The 19,327-nt window shown below is 46.9% G+C and overlaps 10 protein-coding genes across 10 annotated transcripts; 3 read left to right on the top strand and 7 right to left on the bottom strand.

Moving 5' to 3' along the window:
* Positions 1-180: 180 nt before the first annotated feature.
* On the bottom strand, positions 181-1,517 carry I203_102454 (uncharacterized protein; the record flags this gene model as incomplete). The annotated part of the gene is made up of 7 exons (XM_065517103.1): positions 181-225; positions 287-364; positions 419-489; positions 686-777; positions 829-932; positions 998-1,063; positions 1,122-1,517. The coding sequence occupies 7 exons, from the start codon at positions 1,515-1,517 to the stop codon at positions 181-183; spliced, it is 852 nt and encodes a 283-aa protein (XP_065373921.1).
* A 288-nt stretch (positions 1,518-1,805) lies between these two features.
* On the top strand, positions 1,806-3,276 carry I203_102453 (uncharacterized protein; the record flags this gene model as incomplete). The annotated part of the gene is made up of 10 exons (XM_065517102.1): positions 1,806-1,871; positions 1,943-1,978; positions 2,039-2,211; positions 2,258-2,376; positions 2,422-2,627; positions 2,679-2,777; positions 2,842-2,862; positions 2,915-3,034; positions 3,084-3,134; positions 3,202-3,276. The coding sequence occupies 10 exons, from the start codon at positions 1,806-1,808 to the stop codon at positions 3,274-3,276; spliced, it is 966 nt and encodes a 321-aa protein (XP_065373920.1).
* A 348-nt stretch (positions 3,277-3,624) lies between these two features.
* I203_102452 (uncharacterized protein) lies at positions 3,625-5,349 on the top strand (the record flags this gene model as incomplete). Its single annotated transcript, XM_065517101.1, has 8 exons — positions 3,625-3,913; positions 3,976-3,983; positions 4,037-4,127; positions 4,226-4,240; positions 4,284-4,362; positions 4,414-4,446; positions 4,678-4,823; positions 4,880-5,349. 8 exons carry the CDS (start codon positions 3,625-3,627, stop codon positions 5,347-5,349), a joined length of 1,131 nt encoding a protein of 376 aa, XP_065373919.1.
* A 569-nt stretch (positions 5,350-5,918) lies between these two features.
* Positions 5,919-6,787, bottom strand: I203_102451 (uncharacterized protein; the record flags this gene model as incomplete). The annotated part of the gene is made up of 3 exons (XM_065517100.1): positions 5,919-6,287; positions 6,331-6,519; positions 6,662-6,787. The coding sequence occupies 3 exons, from the start codon at positions 6,785-6,787 to the stop codon at positions 5,919-5,921; spliced, it is 684 nt and encodes a 227-aa protein (XP_065373918.1).
* A 73-nt stretch (positions 6,788-6,860) lies between these two features.
* Positions 6,861-7,821, bottom strand: I203_102450 (uncharacterized protein; the record flags this gene model as incomplete). Its single annotated transcript, XM_065517099.1, has 5 exons — positions 6,861-7,039; positions 7,088-7,415; positions 7,465-7,596; positions 7,647-7,714; positions 7,782-7,821. The coding sequence occupies 5 exons, from the start codon at positions 7,819-7,821 to the stop codon at positions 6,861-6,863; spliced, it is 747 nt and encodes a 248-aa protein (XP_065373917.1).
* Positions 7,822-8,306: 485 nt separating this feature from the next.
* On the top strand, positions 8,307-9,971 carry I203_102449 (GTP-binding nuclear protein GSP1/Ran; the record flags this gene model as incomplete). Its single annotated transcript, XM_019149829.1, has 9 exons — positions 8,307-8,357; positions 8,629-8,656; positions 8,755-8,778; positions 8,844-9,103; positions 9,168-9,210; positions 9,365-9,402; positions 9,467-9,513; positions 9,575-9,701; positions 9,954-9,971. 9 exons carry the CDS (start codon positions 8,307-8,309, stop codon positions 9,969-9,971), a joined length of 636 nt encoding a protein of 211 aa, XP_019000927.1.
* A 614-nt stretch (positions 9,972-10,585) lies between these two features.
* Positions 10,586-12,338, bottom strand: I203_102448 (uncharacterized protein; the record flags this gene model as incomplete). The annotated part of the gene is made up of 6 exons (XM_065517098.1): positions 10,586-11,052; positions 11,110-11,223; positions 11,276-11,653; positions 11,717-11,964; positions 12,021-12,140; positions 12,193-12,338. 6 exons carry the CDS (start codon positions 12,336-12,338, stop codon positions 10,586-10,588), a joined length of 1,473 nt encoding a protein of 490 aa, XP_065373916.1.
* A 792-nt stretch (positions 12,339-13,130) lies between these two features.
* I203_102447 (uncharacterized protein) lies at positions 13,131-15,000 on the bottom strand (the record flags this gene model as incomplete). The annotated part of the gene is made up of 6 exons (XM_019149827.1): positions 13,131-13,308; positions 13,361-13,500; positions 13,560-14,136; positions 14,196-14,605; positions 14,658-14,763; positions 14,840-15,000. The coding sequence occupies 6 exons, from the start codon at positions 14,998-15,000 to the stop codon at positions 13,131-13,133; spliced, it is 1,572 nt and encodes a 523-aa protein (XP_019000925.1).
* Positions 15,001-16,021: 1,021 nt separating this feature from the next.
* I203_102446 (uncharacterized protein) lies at positions 16,022-17,684 on the bottom strand (the record flags this gene model as incomplete). The annotated part of the gene is made up of 5 exons (XM_019149826.1): positions 16,022-16,311; positions 16,367-16,464; positions 16,525-17,048; positions 17,110-17,360; positions 17,417-17,684. 5 exons carry the CDS (start codon positions 17,682-17,684, stop codon positions 16,022-16,024), a joined length of 1,431 nt encoding a protein of 476 aa, XP_019000924.1.
* A 546-nt stretch (positions 17,685-18,230) lies between these two features.
* I203_102445 (uncharacterized protein) lies at positions 18,231-19,191 on the bottom strand (the record flags this gene model as incomplete). Its single annotated transcript, XM_019149825.1, has 4 exons — positions 18,231-18,644; positions 18,699-18,780; positions 18,843-18,918; positions 18,972-19,191. The coding sequence occupies 4 exons, from the start codon at positions 19,189-19,191 to the stop codon at positions 18,231-18,233; spliced, it is 792 nt and encodes a 263-aa protein (XP_019000923.1).
* Between the last annotated feature and the right edge of the window lie 136 nt (positions 19,192-19,327).

The following is a 19,327-nucleotide window of genomic DNA, read 5'->3' as shown; positions in this document are numbered from 1 at the left end:
GAGAGCACATGTACCACTAAACGGGAATGGTAGACAGATACAGTATAAAGATTGTCCGTTTACATGCATTGAAAGATCACAAACGATTGAGGCATTTATACCGTGGCTATATACGTAAAAAGACGTGACATGGAGGGATAGGCGTAAAGTTATACCGAGTTGATGTGTTCTGATATTACACTAGGATCCGATCAGACCAGATAAGGAATCACTTCCAATGATCGACTGAAGAACAAGTCAGCATTTATGCTTTACGTGAAGATTGTCATTGTGTGAGATCACTTACCTGAATATCAGAAGCAGTGATAGGACATTCGAAACTTGCGCTATTGCTGATAGTAGGACTAACTGTGACCCCAAGAATCTGTGTCGCGTCGGAATCAGCGTACGCGAGAGGTTTCCAGTGATTTGTACTCACCTTCAATTTGAGATAGAGGTCGTAGTCTACTGTGATATCTTGTTTGGTACCACCTGATATACCGCATTTACCTGTATATTGTCAGCATTCATTCCAAGATAAATGAACTCACTGATCAGATCCTTGAGGATGACTTGATTGGGGTCCTTGGACAAAGTGTAACTGATTGTCAGCTGCTGTTCGACCTGACACATACTCACTTCAGGGTGAAAGGGAAATCGAAAGTTGATTGAGTGTATCCGACAAAATTGAGGTTGTATAATGTACCTCCTCCAAACGTGTTAGTGTTGTTACCAGGATACTGCGCCGTCGCGGTGATTTCCTTGAAATCCGCATTGAACCAATTGGGATTGGCAACACTGTCAAGATGTCAGCATTCGAGCATTGAAAGTAGTTGATGTAGTACTTACCTAATACTGAGGTCAAAGCTGACGGTGAGACCATTGGTGGTGAGAGATACTGGGGAAGAGCCGATGTTTACGCTGTTAAGAGCGAAACTCGGAGGTCGAACATACTGTTTATTAGCGCAATTTCGTGACTATGATCACTCACGAGAATAATTGACAGCAGGATGCTGACGACCAAGATGAGACCGATGGTAAAGCAGCAGCAGCATAGCCTCAATGACATTCGTACACCACCACCCTATGTAAGATATGAGCTTCATATCTCGAGACGGAAAGGTTATGTTGATCGATCTCACCCTTGACCATTGTTTACCCCTTTCATCTTTCCTCCACATTCGCAAGATACCCGTACTCCTAGGGGGCGGACCCATCTCAGCGATGGACACAGGAGGTCGCCTCAATCCTGATCGACCCGGTTGTGCTCTCTGGGTGTTTTCCTGATATTGCACCTCATCATTCATTTTTTCGGTACTTGAGTTGGGTTGATAATCGCCTGCCGAGGGGTCAGCGGGGTATGAGGGGTATCGAGGCTCTTCACCGTATGGGTTGGAGTCATTGCTATAGGTATAGCCTTCATTTTGGAAAGGAGGAGGGTGTTGTTGGGTCTCGTCATAACCGTTGTTGTTGTGGTAATACCCTTGTTGTTGCTGATTGTACGGATCGGCGTAGTGGTTGCCGTACTGATGGGACATGGTGAGAAATGGCGTATGTCTGCCAGTATAGGTGTGTCGTTAGTGAGAGATATATCGATATGAAGATGGAAATAAGAGGTTGAGATTGAATTATGAATGGAATGAAATGCTATGTATGGGATGGATGTGTTGATGCTGTGTAAATCACGCGTAGTCTTTCCTATTACGTAACCATCCAGCTTTGTTGTTCTATGCATGTCATGACAACACTGGATTATAGCCGATGCATATGATATGATATTGGAGACTTATCGGCACAACTGTCAATCATCAGCTGAGCAATCAACCATGTCTGGCCCACCAGAAGAATCAAGGAGGAATCTCATCCTCGCCAAACAGCGGGAACGAGAAGCCGTAAGTCGATCAAAGTCATGGCTTTCGCGACTGGTAGCATATCTTAACTTACCTATTTTAAGATCTTTTAGGCCGAACACCAACGTCAGAAGGACGCTCTGTTGAAGGTATGTCGAGAATCAACATCAACGTATCATACTCGTGCTGATAGATGCCTGACCCAACAGGAAGCCGAAAGGGATCATACGGTTAACAAGTTCATCGGAGTAACGGAAAATTTAGATGAAAGATTGATCAAAACGACAGTCGGTTTGGTCACGCTTTCAGAATTTCAGAAAACCAAAGATGATCTCGAGGAACGTCAGAGACAGCTGGCAGCCCAAGTCGCCGCTGACAAAGGGTTAGTCATACCACCACAGATCGCATATACTAACTTCCGTCTACAGAACGAAAGGTGTCGTGAAACCAAAGAAAACAAAAAAGAAAGAAAAGTCTAAGTTGTCATTTGCAGATGAAGAGGAAGAGGACGCTTCTGTAGGCGACAAACGGGCTAGGGATGAAGAAGGTGAGTGCTAATTGGCCAAGCAACTTTTAATAACCTTCATTCCAGATGAAACGAGTAACAGGAAGAAATTCAGCAAAAACCCTACAGTCGATACATCGTTCCTTCCGGATCGTCAGCGAGAAGAGAGGGAGCTTATAGAACGGGAACAGCTACGCAAGAAGTGGTTAGCTGAGCAGGAGAAGACTAAAGCAGAGACTATCGAGATTACCTATTCTTTCTGGGATGGTAGTGGTCACAGGAAAAGTGTAGAGGTAAGCGTATATAGGATAGTTGAAAAGATAGGCAACTGATGACTCTTTTAGTGCAAGAAAGGAGACGATATCGGCACATTCCTGAACAAGTGCCGTCAGCAGTTCCCAGAGCTTCGTGGCACTAGTGTCGAGAATTTGATGTACATCAAGGCGAGTTATTATCAATGTTCGTTCTCAAAAAGCCAATTGCTAACGTTGGATGTCGTGTAATTAGGAAGATCTTATTATTCCACATGTCAGTAACAAGTGCTCTGATCCATTGATGTTGCGCTGACCGATCTGTTCAGCACTACACATTTTATGATTTTATCATCAACAAAGCTCGAGGAAAGTCAGGACCTCTCTTCAACTTTGATGTACACGACGATGTGCGTCTGCTAGCTGATGCGACAGTGGAAAAGGATGAGGTGAGTTGACCGCCAAAGGTTAACGTAGTCGCCTGCTGACATGGAGCAGTCACACGCTGGTAAAGTCGTTGAAAGATCGTGGTACAATCGATATAAACATGTGAGCTACCTATTGGGATACAATATCCATTTTCTGAAAGGGGCTCTGACTGGGTTGTTCAAATTAGATTTTCCCTGCGTCGAGGTGGGAGGTGTATGATCCTGACAAGGATTATGGTTCTTATGTGAGTGATTTCAATTAACACTCAGCAATTATATGGCAGGCTAACGTCCTATGTTGCACATCCAGCGAGTCGCATAGATAGATACATACATACATGCATATCTCTATCTGTATATCATACAAACATACACCTAACAGATGATCTCCTCAAGTCACGTGACTCTCGCTTTGTTTGTTGCCACCCACCGCATCTTCTTGTGGTCCATCAACATTTTTCTTTGCTGCATCCACAAATGACTGACCTTGACTCCTTTCAAGCCATATATATCATTCACTTGCCCTGGCGCTGCATATGCCTGTTTCAGCTCTACGGAAGCTGATTTCCTCGAGACCAATAAGAACATATCGCCCGCTCCGCACCTTCTTCATGGCTGTTGCAACCGCTCGCAGTCCTTCCCCAGCTGGGGCCGTTCGAGAAGTCAAGCGGCTCAAGACAGACCACACCAGTACTCCCTCTCAACAAGTGAAGTCACAATCTACTCCCATAGCATCGGACAATGCTCAGCCCAACGGATCCGATGACTCCGATCAACCAAATGAAGCTGAACTTGTGGAAGAGCAGATGTCCTTGCCTATTGAATTCCCTAAAACATACGAGAACGAGCTGAATTATCGCGATAAGTTGGTCCTGGCACCTATGGTGAGGACAGGAACCTGTGAGTACCTTACTCTATGCAACTGACCGATGCATTATGACTGACTGAAACGACCTCATCAGTGCCTACGGTATGTCTCGCCTTTTCACGAGATCATACACAGCAGACTGACTTCGTTTCCAGCGTCTTTTATCCCTGTACTATGGAGCTGGATTAGTGTGGTCACCCGAAGTAGTAGATAAAGCTATCATAGGATCAGAAAGGACCGTTGATCGTGAGTTGGTGCTGTACATGCTCTGGGCTGACAAATAGCCGTGACTGGGGTCATCACCTATCACAAGGGACAGGGTCCGATTTTCAGTACTCATCCAGTAGAGAAGCCATATCGTAAGTCTACAGTCACCAGGATTGAGCTCACTTGAATCTGCAGTCATCTTCCAGATCGGTTCGTCCGATCCAGAGCTCGCCGTGAAGGCTGCTCAGATAGTCCAGCAGGATGTATCAGGGATGTAAGCGACGCTGTGTACTAGATTGTTTGCAATTGCTGACTTTGCTATTAGTGATCTGAACTGCGGTTGTCCCAAGCCCTTCTCGTGAGTCAATGATCGGTATAGACGCTTGCTTACATGAAGAACGCATTCCGGTATGGGAGCTGCCCTTTTATCGACACCTGACATCCTACTCAACATCCTTCGCGCTCTGCTCGATTCCATCCCTTTGCCCATATCATGCAAAATCCGTTTGCTTCCTACTCAACCATCCACTTTATTCCTTGTCTCTCGTATAATACGGACGGGTATACGCAATTTGACTGTACACTGTAGAACCCGTGATATGAGACCCGCAGAACGAGCTTTATGGGAAAGATTGGCAGATATAGTAGCTTTAGGAAAGCGACGAGGTTTACCCGTGATTTGTAATGGAGATGGTGATGGTTGGACCAATTGGGAAAAGATCAGAACCGAGACCAGTGAGTATGGTCAAAAATATGGAAACGTGTGAATGCTTAGCTGACTTTTCCATCAGATGCCGATTCTGTCATGCTTGCTCGTGCGGCAGAACGTAACCCTTCTGTATTCCTGCCCACTGGACCGGTATGTAACATGACGGAAGTCGTTCCAAAACTGCTCGCCATTGCAAAGCATACCAACAACCCATGGGGAAACACCAAATTCCTCTTAACCCAATTCAAAGCTTCTCCACCGCCTATATCCAACATGTCGAAGCAAGAGCGAAAAAAAGCAGCTGAGATCGTCAGCAAAAGCAAAACAGTAGAACAGGTCGCTGAAGGGCTCAAAATACCTATCGACAACGTTAAAGATGTGTTCGATGCTATAGTAAAGAAGATTGCGCAACGAGATCGAGCGGATACAAATATCTGGGAAGAAAGGCATGAGGCGAAGGTCAATGGTCAGGTGATAGATGAGCCAGCGACAGTTGATGGAGAGGCAGAAGTGGACGGTTTCGAGGTAGGTGTTGGACAAGCCCAATCGTAGACACAATATAGGCATGTCATACATGTGAAGCATCACCCTTAATCCTAGGTATCCATCGAGCTCGACCTCCACGTCTTGCACTTCTGTCCCAAGAGAACAAATCCCCATGGTTCTCCAACACACTCTTGTTATGCTCAATAACTTCGGTCAACAGTTTTATTGGGCCCTGTCATTAGCATCATTAGCGACGTTGATTTACTGTTTTACCTACATAAAAATCGGTCAAATCCACAGTATCTTCTCGTTTCATTTCGATGATCTGTCTAATCCATTGAGAAGCTTCGTTGAGTTTCAACAGGGCATCATTGAGCGACTTCGTCGGCTATATTCTTATCAGCTTGCTGTAGGCGACACATATCTGCGCACTCACCTGAATCCTTTTTAGCGATTCTTGATCCATTTGAAAGCGCTGAAAGCTTGGTGTCAGTCCGCTCTTCGCTCTCTTCCCGTCAGAAAGATAGATTGCTTTCAATGTATGCTTGTGCCGTAACTTGAATCGAGCGTCGGAGTAAACAGGACCACCGTCATGTATGGGATGTATGGTCAGGAGCTATTTGATTAGCTTGTCCCTAGCCGGGTTGACTTACCAAACAGATTGCAGAAGATAAGGCGAGCCACAATTTGGCCCATATGGATGACCAAGATTGCGATCTTTGACAGAGTTGTGATCGGGAAGAGGTAACTTGTTGCATCCACCACCACAATTCAGCTTCGTCCAGAGATGTCACGAGGTCTGAGTCAAGCGCCGCTAGGTTGGACTCAATAAGACAGTCGAGACGGATCGCATGAACGACTTGCGTGATCTCCGATAGATCCCGATACTTCGAAAGATACTCTCCCATAGCTGCTCTCTCTCTCCACGATGCTGACAAGATCGAAAAAGACCTAAACTGGCGCGATCGATTGGAGAGAAAGGTTGACATTGTAGCGGTCAAATACTGGATAATGTATCAGCTCAACATCACGATTCTGGTGACATACACTTGAAACCAGATTTTTCCAAATATTTATCTGATGATCTACAGCTGCATTACCCCCATTGGTAACGTTGTCGTACAGTTGCACTGCTGCGTTAGAATAGCCCGTTTCTTCAAAGATGAGCATTCGCACAGCTCGATCGTTCCCGTGACGGCCTCCGACCACCTGGTCGCACGCGAAATCGAATCGAGTCTAATCGTCAGCGAGATAATACGCAAATTCGACTTACCTTGATCAAAGAGCGTAGTAAAGGAATTGGTGGAGTTGAACTCCAACCTAAACCATGTAATTTGCACTGACTGTCAGCAGAGGCCTTACCAATCACACAACTCACTGTCCATGTATCCCACGAATCTTCTTGAGACACAATTGCCTCCACATTGATGAGTTCGTCAACTATAACCTTCATATCCTTCCACGCCAAGCTCTGCGTTGGATGTTCGAATTCGGGTAGAGGCATATGTTGCCGCAGGTACGAAGGAATTGACGAGTCGAAAGCAGCTTTTGCTACATCTGAGGAGTCCGTAATTAACTCAATGCCATCTGAAGCTATTCTCATTACTCGCAGAAGAGGACTGCATGATGTTGACGTTTCGGAGCTTGAAGCCAGATATTGTACCCAGTTCTGGATTCGTCAGCTCCATATGACAACCATGACTTACCCGTCGGTGTATCAGACGTTTTGACATTTGATCAGACCAGTGATAGGACACTGTTACAGGATCAGCGACATACATCGAGGATACCTTGCTTGACTTACCCGGAGAATACTGATGCTCGAGCCATTCTAGGGCTTCGTTGGCCAAATTTACCACATCCTCCACCGGGTCACTCATGCGGACAGCGACACCGTAGTGATCAAGCCAGCAGTCCTCTCCATCTCTGACGTGTCCTTTAGCGAATTCGGTGTATGCCAGATCAATACTTTTGCAGTAGAGCAGAACGTAGGCTCGCAGAACAAGGTGAACGAGATATGATCTATGATCAGTATCCGTGCCCTGAGGTGGACCTGCCAGATGATGAGGATTGTGATAGTGAAGAGCGGTATAAACTGATTGACAAAGAGTTGCACCTCGATACCATGCCACCTAAGTCATATCAGCCTGATTCATTGAGGATCCGGTAAAAAGTGCATACCTCTAAAGCCAGCATGTTATCCATCGTCCAGCAGAGGTCCGCTGAGGAGAGAGATGCAGCCGGGCTGTAGACAAGAGACGATCTCCGTTCTTGTAAGTCCGACGCTCCGGTATCCATCTTGGGATCCATCATCTAAATGTGCGAATGTCAGTATCCGATTGTATAACAGGATCAACACACACCTGAATGGCGTTCATGGCATCAAGCATAGTCAGCTCTGGAGGCTTGACCATCTCCGTCGGGGAGAGATCTGGAAAGTACATGTCGCAAGTCAGATTAGAATAGATTGGGATTGTTGATGATCTCATAAAACTAACCTCGACAAGCATCCCTTAGCCAGCTGGTGATGTCTTGCATCTTTCTCGACAGGACCCGTGATCTATTCCATGCTTGACCCTAGGTGATTTATATCGTTCCTTGACAGCTGTGTTGTATGCTGGGGGGATGTATCAGTTATATAGATATCAGAGAATAGCAGATATCAGAGCGAGTAGCGTGAGTATATATGTAGAAGAGAAGCAGCAGTGGAGACTCCACAAACAACGGAACGGCCAGAACCCACGTGGGACGGGATTAAATGCGATTTAATGAGACACGAAAATAATGAGTGACGCAGGTAGGATTTTATGGTGTTGCAACTTCAGAAGTCATATCGAACACGCTCACCAACACCACCACCACCACCACCACTTTGCTCTCTCTCTCTCTTCGTTCAACATCTTCCTCTCCCTTCTTTCCCTTTCCCATAAATCACTAATTATATAGATAGACCTTGACTGTCATCCCATCGATCACAGGCATCCCTACTCACGACTCATAATCTAGAAAAAGAACCTGTTAAAATGGAGAACCAAGCTACTTTCAAATTGGTCTTATGTGGAGATGGTGGTACCGTGAGTTTTTCTGCTTCGTTAAGCTACACCTTCCACTTCTGTTCGATCCCTTGCATTTTACGTCTCCTTCATCGATGCGAGCGGACGTGTGCTGAACCTGATTCTCAACGCAGGGTATGTAAAACATCTGTCGATTCGGAACAAATACTCATGACTGACTGACACTATCCAATCTTCCCATGTTCTGATAATTAGGAAAGGTATGTTTTATCTCGTGTCCGCTTTCGCCACTGGGTTGTATGGCTGACATTGCTTGCAAATTGCTGTGCAGACCACCTTCGTCAAGCGACATTTGACTGGTTAGTAGTCGTTTCTGGTTTAGAGACAAGAGGCCAGAGCGCGTCGCCTCTTTCCTTCAATCTTAAAAAGGTTTATTTTGGCTGACAAATCTACACAGGTGAATTCGAGAAAAAGTACATCGGTAAGCTGTCCTTGCCCCTCTACAGTCCTAGAGACATAAACTGATACCGATTGCGTATTCTTCAGCCACCCTCGGTGTTGAGGTTCACCCTCTGACTTTCCACACCAACTTCGGTACCATCTGTTTCAACGTGTGGGATACCGCCGGTCAAGAGAAGTTTGGTGGTCTCCGTGACGGATACTACATCCAAGGTCAATGTGGTATCATTATGTTCGATGTTACCTCTCGTATCACTTACAAGAACGTCCCCAACTGGCACCGGGATCTCGAGCGAGTTTGTGAGAACATCCCCATCGTCCTTTGTGGTAACAAGGTCGATGTTAAGGTAAATCTTATGTCACCTTGCAATTTATGATACTGCTTTCACCACTGACATCGATAATTTACAGGAAAGAAAAGTTAAGACCGGAAATGTCACCTTCCACCGAAAGAGTACGTCACAAGCCTCTCTGCAGCAAGGTTTCCGTGCTTCGCGCTCTCTCCCTTTTCCATCTTCAAATCTCCATGCGCATCCTTTCACGAAGAAAGGTCATTCTCGTAGTTCACTTGGTTGATGACTGACGTTTTGACTGGACAAATTCAACAGAGAACCTCCAATACTTCGAAATTTCTGCTAAATCTAACGTGAGTCAGCATTGAGCCATGATCTACGTATATATCAGCAATTAACCTATGTCGCTTTTTTCAGTACAACTTCGAGAAGCCTTTCCTTTGGCTCGCCAGAAAATTAGTCGGGTAAGTGTATTCAATACTCTTGCATGTTCCCATCATTACGTCAACTTACAATTTTCTCTAGCAACCAATCCCTCGAATTCGTTGCTGCTCCTGCTCTTGCTCCCCCCGAAGTCCAAGTCGACCAAGCTCTTATCGCCAAATACGAGGAAGAGCTCAAACAAGCTGCCAACGCTCCTTTGCCCGACGAGGTACGTGTGCATATTCTCTATTTTCGGCGTCGTTGTTTCCGTCACCAGTCCAACATTTTCCTGCTTTTCTACTCTTTCATTTTACTTCTTCGCCATCTTTCCTTCACCTCTATGCTAGATATACAATATCACAATCAATCGCGTAATACCTGCCTTCCTTAAGTGTTGACATTCCTTGATGGCGCCACTCATGTGATTTCCCACTGCGACACATGATAATCGTATTGACAATATGATTCCACATCTCAATAGGACGATGCCGATCTCTAGGCTTGATCTCCGTATCCTGTTGTGTCCGTAGATGGGGTAGAGTCATTGTCGTATGTGGAAGAAATGGGAGGCTAAATATGTAGACACGTTACTCATGAATACATGTTCATATCGTTCACTTACTCCAACTGCACTACTCTCAGTTCATGTTTTGGATTCATCGACACCCTTCTATACATTCACGATATATAATACACCTGCATCTCTATCACTGCATCAGAATTGGGCTTTCCTAATCATCTCTCGCCAGCCGAAAATTATTGAATGGTATTAGGTCTCGTCCCAGATCTCCCTCTAGAGGCTGAGACCCCGAGTGGGAAATTCCCTATAACCCCATAAGATCAATAGTGGGGAGGCGATCATTCGTGACTTTGTTTCGTTTCCACCTTGTTGGTGCAACGGGGTCGGGGCATTTCAGTAAAGTTTCAGATGCATCTTTTCAATTTCACTTCCAGGTCTCTCTTTTATTATAATCTGTCTTTTTTCTTCTTTCAGAACTTCAATTTCGCTTCCAAGCTCAACTATTGGCAATGGGGATTTATGGACCATCAATCCTTCGATCCTAACTGCACGACCTACAATAGCCAAAGTTTTCGTATGTTATATATAACTACCTAAGAGATATATACTATGACCGCCTCACTCGAATACACCTTGACATTTGCAGTGCCGTTGTTTACGCCAGCTTGCTCGAACTTCGCATCGCCGACAGCATTGCATGTCGAGTTGTCGTAGCTGACTCCACCAAAAGTGGGTACTTGACCAAGCTCCTGTTGACTCGTTGCGTAAGGCGCAGTCAATCTTTTCACATTGACACTTTGGAGATTGTTGCCCAGGCCAGAAAGGCTAAATGTTTGTGATGGGCGCCCCGTGGTAGTCGTGTTTTGATAATAGTCTGTATTGATCAAGACCACTTTCTTCGGCACGTTTTCATTTTCAGCGTACAAGCCATAGGCAGCCAGCGAAGTGGTGCCGTTATCGAGCGCTGAAATGCTGGACATACCCGACAGCGCCTCAGTAGCAAAGAGCGCTCCGTAGTACGGAGAGAACACCTTCGTCGCGCCCCACCAGGAATATGGACCTGCCAAAGACGGATAAGCAGAGTAACCCAACCAAAGATCATCATAAAACAACTCACTATTACCAATGGTACCTTGGTGGAAGTACAGTCGTGAGTACCCGAGATTGACAGCTTGAAGCGCATAATCCGCAAGCCAGATTGCAGCGCCGAAAGTAGGGGAAATGCCTCCCCCTCCGCAGGTGGCTGTAAAGATCAGCTCCCGTCGAGTGTCAATTACACTCACCAGAATTGGTCTCTCCGAAGACTATTGGCTTCCCGACGGCCACTGCTGCTTCAACTTCAGGTTTGAACTCGTCGACGAAAGCCTTGACACGGGAGTGTTCCATCAAAGTTGCAAGGTCGGTTTTGGACCCTCCACAAGCGCTCTGAGGATAGGCGTGATCGGCGAATGTTTTGACGATGTGGAGAGTGTCATTTCCTTGTTCCTGTGGGGCTAGCTCCTGTACGGAGAATTTGGGTGGTTCAAGGAAAACGCCCGCTTCAACGATATCATCCTTGTCTAATGCACTGGACACAGCTTTTTGCCAGTCGATCTGTATCTTTGCATCTAATGCCGGAGTCCAACTTTGATTATTGGCGATAGGATCGGTGGCCGTGTACACTGCAATTTAGGCGAGTCAAGCAAACTTGCAAAGACCGAAGGTTGTAGCATTCGTGAACTCACAATCCGGTTCATTTCCAAGCTCAAGCGCAAATAACCCGCTGACTGTCTTAACCGCTTGTTTGGCCGCGGCGATAGTATTATTGAGTTGATTCAATCGTCTGTTCAGTCCAATGACTACGGGACGTTTCAGTCCCTCGGCCAGATCGAAGAAAGAAGGGCCGTAGGTCAGGTTCAACGGAGCACCACCTGGTGTAGGGATCACGAATTGGGCCGGGGAAGTCAAAGTGGCGTCATACAAGGCTCGATCTCTGTTGGGGTTCAGCGCCTTGCTTCGACGCTTTGTATATGAGTGGATGAGACTCACTGCGTGGTTCCTCCGATACGAACTCTTGTCTGAGACTGGGAAGCTGCGTCAAGGTTTGCAAAACACTGGCTGGTACTAGCAACATCTTGAACATAGCCTGGGAAGGCGAAAAACTCAAGTCTACAAGACCGTTAGTAGGTGCCATCTTCAACAGCCAAGAAGCCTGACTTACGACAGACCAACGGGAGCAGCATCGTAGATTGGTCGCTTATCTCCAGCTGTAACATCGAGCTTGACGGTCGAGTCTCGAGGCAAGACATAGCTCGATACACCGAGGGGTAGAAGAAGTGACAACAGAGCGAGGTCTTTGCTCAACATGATGGGTGTAGTCGATCGATCTCGATAGGTTCATGGTGAAACGTCCGAAATTTTTGCAGGAGCAGCGGTCGACATATATACTCGACGACTCATGTCTTCGACCAACGACGCGGCCGATCATTAAACCGTTGATCTTCTTGTTTATAGTTCTTTTTTGATGCCGAAGACCATCATTCCTCAAATAGCTACGAAAGAAAGGTTTGCATGTAGTCAAGAGATCGCTAGCTCATGCGATGAAGTCTTGCGGTCAAGAGATCACGAGGATGTAAAAGGGAGCTAGTCCATAAATGGTAGGCGATGGGCGGACAGATGATATCCCAAGCTCGGAAAATCGGACCGTTTGATATGCCCCGCATGAACATGCGCCGGGGCCAGTGTGCCTGCTAGGAACTGCTACTGCCGTTGATTATCGTAATCCGTAGTTTCTGCTAGAAAAGATAGGTAATGCTCGCACAAACGGGATGACCATGTGTCTGAGATATGGGGAAACGGAAGCAGATGGCACTTTACAGATGAGCTACAGATATCCTCTCCAGATTTCCAAAGATTGAATTTTCCTATGGCAAATCCACAATTCCTCCAAAATGTCCGATCTATAGACTCTCATAGCTCGCCGACTGTCCATCCCCAGGAGGTGCGAATAGATATTCTGCAAGATCTCTTTGATCTCTACAGCATAGTGTAGCCTGGGTATTGATAAGTTCAGTATCACATAAACCCTCCAGCCCCGCAACTACCTTAATCACAGTATTCAACATTATTACACAGTACTCTATGCGACCTATCTAGGATTTACTCTACACCCTCGATGACCACGTTGAAATCCATCTCCTCAGGCCGAATGAGTCTGGTCGTTCGAAGCAGTTTATGACCAATGTACACGCAGGGGAAGAGGATGATCGGAAGGTAGCTGGTACAGAATGTACCCGTATCCCAGGAATCGGTGTAAAAGACCGACCATCCGGAGAAGCTGCAGTATGTCAGCATATACATGCCATGTCTAGTTCATGAAACCAACTCACAAGAGCACCAGCGATATGAAGAACATTGCATACTTCCCTGCGACACCATACTTGTTCAGCGGGTTGTGGTAAGGTAGACTTGATCGATCGATGTCTTGCGCTCTGGTGCCGCTTTCCCATCGCATATGAGTGAAGCAGATCTATAGATAGAGAACTATCAGATCGACAATAGATAGGTTTAATCCCGTCAACGACTCACCGCCCACCACATGAGCAAACCTCCAGCCGAACCCAAGGCAGCGAAATATCCAAAAGCCACACCAGCGCTGGAACCGAGGGACATATAAGCAAGGGCACCGAAGATAGCGCAAGTCGCAATGCCAATGACGGGGACTCCTCGTGAGGTGACATGAGCGAAGAATGCAGGAGCGTGGCCGTTTACTGCAAGTCCATGTAGAGCTCGTGAAGAAGTGTAGAGTTCCGATGATGCGCCTGATAGACCAGAGGTGATTAGACCCGCATTGATGATCGATGGCAAGACCTTAATTCCAGCTGTGTGAATTGCTACGACGAACGGCGAAGCGAGTGCTGTTCCGGCATTGAGTGCGAGACGTGGGTCATTGGAAGGAACAGTGAGGCCGATGACGAAGGTCCCACCCAAGTAGAAGAGGATGATCCTGATGTATACGTTTCGGATCGCTCGAGGGATGTTACGACGAGGGTCTTTGGCTTCTCCGGCAGCAATAGCGACTATTTCAGATCCTACATAGGCAAACGCGGCTTGGGTGAGGACTGCCCAGAAGCCGAGGAATCGACCCAACGAACCGGGGATATCCCTGCCAAGACGTGAGTGTCAGCCGGAGTGCTCTTCGTCATAGCATTATTTTTGACTCACATGTACTGAACGAATGGCCCTGGGTTCCTCCAATATCTGAATCCAATCTTGTCATGACTCGGTCCACCACCTGCCGAGATAACGACTCCCAGAATGATCAGCCCTGTGATCATAATAATTTTGATCGTTGCCAACCAGAATTCAGTTTCGCCGTATGCTCCAGCTCCGAGCATGTTGATCCCTACGGCGACGATGAGGAAGATGGATATCCAAAGGGCATTATTGATGGAACTCTCCCATAAGTTGATGAGCACTGCGAGAGCTGATAGTTCTGACGGAAAGAAGATCGTCCAGGTGTACCAGTAGAACCAGCCCATGGTAAAAGACAGCGACTCATCGACGTATCGAGCGGCTAGGGCAATTGGTCCTCCAGGTAGAGGCAAGAATGCCACCATTTCACCAAGACAAATCTGCTCGTGCCTCAGCGGATGATCACACGGAAGATTCAAGGTGCTCACTCACCATGACCGAGTAACAGACCGAACCCATGAATATGAATCCCAACAATAAACCAAGAGGACCTCCATTGACCAACGCATCTCCAGTGTACAGAAATAGTCCAGTTCCCCTGTGAGTTCAAGAAGTCAGTTGCCGCAACATACACACCGCACAAAATCCACAAACAGGGATTATTGCCTACTCACAAGACACCTCCGATAGAGATCATTGCCATGTGCCGGGACTTGAGATCCCGCTGAAGACCTGAGGCACGTTGGGTACCAGTGTACTCCGTTGAGTCAAGGCGGCGCGTGACGAAAGGCTCGGCGTAGCCCCCGACGATGGTGTCATCCTTCTTCTCGGCCATGTTTGCTATCACCAGTGCTTGGCTTGCAGGAGTAAGAGAGAAATGCGCGTTGATGAAATGGGGACATCTCAGAAGGGCTGTCCCAATCGACTTGGCTCATAGTTGAGTAAATTTGCTCTTAAGAGCGAGCAGCTATCGCACAAAAAGGGTCTATGGGTCGGATTGTATGTATAAGCGCGGATGTGGGCTCCTCAGAAGGAGTGGATGATCTTGTAAATAGTAAGAAGAGTCCTTTCGGTCGCTTGTCGGATACGGTGAGCAAGAGTTAAGAATGAGTAGCGAAGGCCATCCGGGCGGGTTTACGGCATCAGGCGTGGTGGCAGGATGGGGTTCAAAATGGTAATTGGTGTTATGTCGCTCAAACCGAAATCCTGAAACATTACTTAATGAATGAAGGTCGGCCTTAAAGGCAGCGCGTACTCACAATGTACGAACACTTCAGAACAGACGCCACACACGGAGTTGATCTATGTCAACGAAGTCTGTTGGTTGATAGATAGGTTACCACGGCTGTACTACAGCTCGACGGGATGATCTTTGGAGATCGATGAACTCAATGTTGGGACTAAATAATCCCAACTAAATATATAAAACTCGGAGGTTCAAGCCGACTCTCGATACTTGAACATAAATCAAGCTTGTAAAGCATGATATGGAAACCCAACTACTTCCGGGTGCAACAACCCATGTAATGACCGTCACCCAACCATGGAGTGTCCATGTCTTCGTTTCCGTAACTCGAGAGGGTTACAAACTGCAAATAGCAACAAGTGCAGTGCACTATAGCGTGGGTACTTCCAGGAGAGTGACGCCACACTTGAAAAGACATCGAACGAAGGATGATGGATTCCCAAGTCGGCACTTGAGATCATGGATACCTGTTCGCCTCTGCCACCTGCGAGTGGTTACATCATTACCTTAGTGAGAATGCATGAACAACTATCTATCATGAATCTATGAGACTATATACTATAATATAACTATGTCGTAGATCTACCCGAATCGTTCCGGCTTTCAGAGTCTAGCTAGAGTTACTGTTATCGGCACATGAGAAAGGACTGGTTATAAGTCCGGAGGAGTAGGAGTTCCTGATACTGACAACAGCACTCCAAGTACCAGTGATGACGATGAAGACACCAGCGATAACGATACCAACGTTGAGGAGTACGAGCATCTTATAATACAACGACTTGTCCTCTTTTCGTCGAGGCAAGTTGTCATGTAGCCACATCCAACCACATGCTATCATGCACATGAGCGTTCCCAGGGTGGCACCGATGAGATTGACGAGATCACCGAAGAAAGGAATCGCTGGGGAGGGAGTTTGGGGTCAGCGCGAGTCTTTGTATTTGAGGACGTTACTCACCTTCAGCGAGGATGAAAGAGATGGTTACACAGCCAGCAACTGTTCCAAGCCAGACTGCCCAGTGAGTGAAGGAGTGGGCAGTCAGATGATCAGAGCCTCTGTGCAAACGAAGATATCATCAGCAAGATCCCCTCCCATCTACAAGAAATACTACTCACCTCAACAGTCTGACAAAGATCGCCTTGGCTCCTACATGGGTATAGATGGTCACACTGACGAATAAACCGGGCAGTGCAACGGCATAGGCGACCTTTTTGATGATGACACCAGCGGAGCCAAGAGCAGGATTGGCAAGATATTGCCCACAGTAGTAGTATACCACGATACCGATTGTCAAGTAGGTGGCGGTAACGATAGATTGACACCAGTAAAGAGCTCGGTCGTAGTCCCTGGGCTTCCTCATTTCACCGACAACATTGAAGAAGGCCGGAGTACCGGAATATGAGAAGACGACGGTGGAGACAGCTCCCATACCGCCGAGGAAAGTTCCTTGATGGTTGACAGCCGCGATGTTCTTATCCCAAGGACCAGTTTGAGGAGCAGCGGATGGTCGATCTTGAATTCCAACGGAGATGGTGATGATGAGGATCGCGGCCATGACGGAAACGAATCCGATCCAACCTAAGATGGACACTTTGTTAAGGGTCTGGATCGAAGCGAGGGCGAAGGTGCCGACCGTTGCCTGGTGTGCCTGACGTATCAGCAGGGATGTAGACCATGGAACTGAACTCAACAAGACTCACAACGACAACCCAAGCGACCGTACAAGTGGCATAAGCGGTGACAGCATTGAAAGCGATAGAGATAGCCACGAAACCGGAACCAGACAAGAAGATCATGAACATAGGGTACGCGATGGTGAAGAACTCTCGGCCCCATTTACCGCCCAAAATATAGCCCACACCGTCCATGGAATATACCTCAGGGTGATTTTTCTTGAACATACCAACCACATGACCGGTCCAGGTAGTAATAAGACCGATGATGACAATGACTGAGGGAATAACAGTCAGCACCGGCGACGTCACATCCAGAACAGACAGAACTCACTCAAAGCACCAGGGACACCACCGGTAGCCGAAAGCACAGTAGGCATAGCAAGCACTCCCAACGCAATGATGGTTTTCAACATAACGATGGTCGCTTTGATCCAGCCCATCGATCTGTAGTCAACTGCCCCCTCCTTTCGTTCACCGAACACGGCATCGTATTCGGGGTTGTTAATATCGTATTTGTCTCCTTCTGGCACAGCTACAGTCTGCGTCTCCATGCTTCCAGAAGCAGGATAGTCTGTGATATTCTTCTCGATGTCGCTCATACTGGCTTCTCTTGATGTTTCTGATCGTTGATGGGAAGAGAGAACCCAATAGAGTCAGCTGCGGTAGGTATTTAAGTACGAAGGATGTTGCGGGGGACCGAGTCATACGTCTTATCAGTGGTGCAAACTGCTCAAATGATATTCCTTCTGATTCGCTTATAAAGTTTTTCCGCCCATGTTCCGTGGACTTTTCAGCTATGATGCTGGATCATTACGTTAGTTATGTTATCTAGGTGGAATCATTATTTCCAAATATGGGAATTTATGACCTCGTGCGCCCATCAATTGGTTCGACGTCACGATTCCCTGATCAGCTTATCATGTGATGATCTGTCCATTATCCGGGCCAGGGCATGCGGAAACTGACAGGAAGATGCAGATAGATCCCGATAACTAAAGAACCGTTCCAATTGACAATGTCTCTCTTACGCGATAGATAACGACTGCTATTGGTGATATTTGGAAGGGTGCAGTCGACCGGAAGACACAATATGTGCATGGAAAAGTAACATAGAAAAGTCAATATACACGACAACGTATCACAGGCTATGGACTACTGTACAACTCCTTGTTGATCTCGTCAACAGCTTTCCTGGCTGCTGCGACGTTCTCTCTACATGTTCCAAGATCTGAATGCAGACAAATGGTGAATGGGCTGCCCTTGACGCCAACATCTATCAAGCTGTGATCTACCGCTGCTACCAAGCCCTTCTTTCCCAAAGACAAGGCTGCTTGATATATATCCTCGGTCGTCATCTTCCGACTTCCGGGCACTCCTAACAGTACACCTTCTGAGTCGTAGTTCACATCTACGAAAGCTTCTGGGATGAATGGGATTCCGTACTTCCTGGCGCCTGATTCGTGCAGAGTGTTCGGCATTCCGTAGACAGGAACCTTGAAATGACTTATGGCTCGCATAGCCGCATCATTAAGCTCTTCGTTATTCTGCATCATGATGTACTGCAAGGACGATCAGCTGTGCGAGTGTGTGGAGCATGCAGAAATAGTACATACCCACATGCCGTGCGGCTTGATATGATTCAAAGGTACTCCAGCTTCATCCAAGAACACCTTTAGCGCGCCCACTTGGTAAAGCCTGGACAACAGCGGATCGTTCAGATAGACTTCAATGGAATGAGCAGGAATTGACACACTCACATCTCAGAGTACGCTTGCTCCGAAGTCATTGCTAGGACCCTTCTACCGAAGCCAACTTTGTCGGGGAAGCCAGGATCTAAGCAGATCATGTTAAAACACTATTCTATACACCAATGAAATGATACTCACGGGCTCCCACTTTGATGCCATGCTTCTTCGCCAACGCTACTGTCCGCCTTATAGTCACCGGATCTCCCGCATGTCCCCCGCAGGCGATATTCGCGGCATCGATGAGAGGCATGAGATCTTCATCTGGACCGCATTGCCAATACCCGAAAGCCTCCCCACAATCCACGTTGATCTCGACTCTTTGGAGCTGGTGTGAGCTGCTCGATGTGCTGTTGACCATTGTCGTGAGATAGGGAATATTGATGTAGAAACGAACGCAAGTCAAGACGAATAGACCTTAATCGGAATTAAGTGTGTGTCACCAACTTTTGTTGAAGCATCCATCACTCAGTTACAAACAGATCCACCGACAAAAT

Source organism: Kwoniella mangroviensis (genome assembly GCF_000507465.2).
Source record: "Kwoniella mangroviensis CBS 8507 chromosome 1 map unlocalized Ctg01, whole genome shotgun sequence".
Taxonomy (NCBI): Eukaryota; Fungi; Basidiomycota; class Tremellomycetes; order Tremellales; family Cryptococcaceae; genus Kwoniella; species Kwoniella mangrovensis.
The sequence above is the reverse complement of the archived record's forward strand: the minus strand, read 5'-3'. Positions and strand labels throughout refer to the sequence as shown.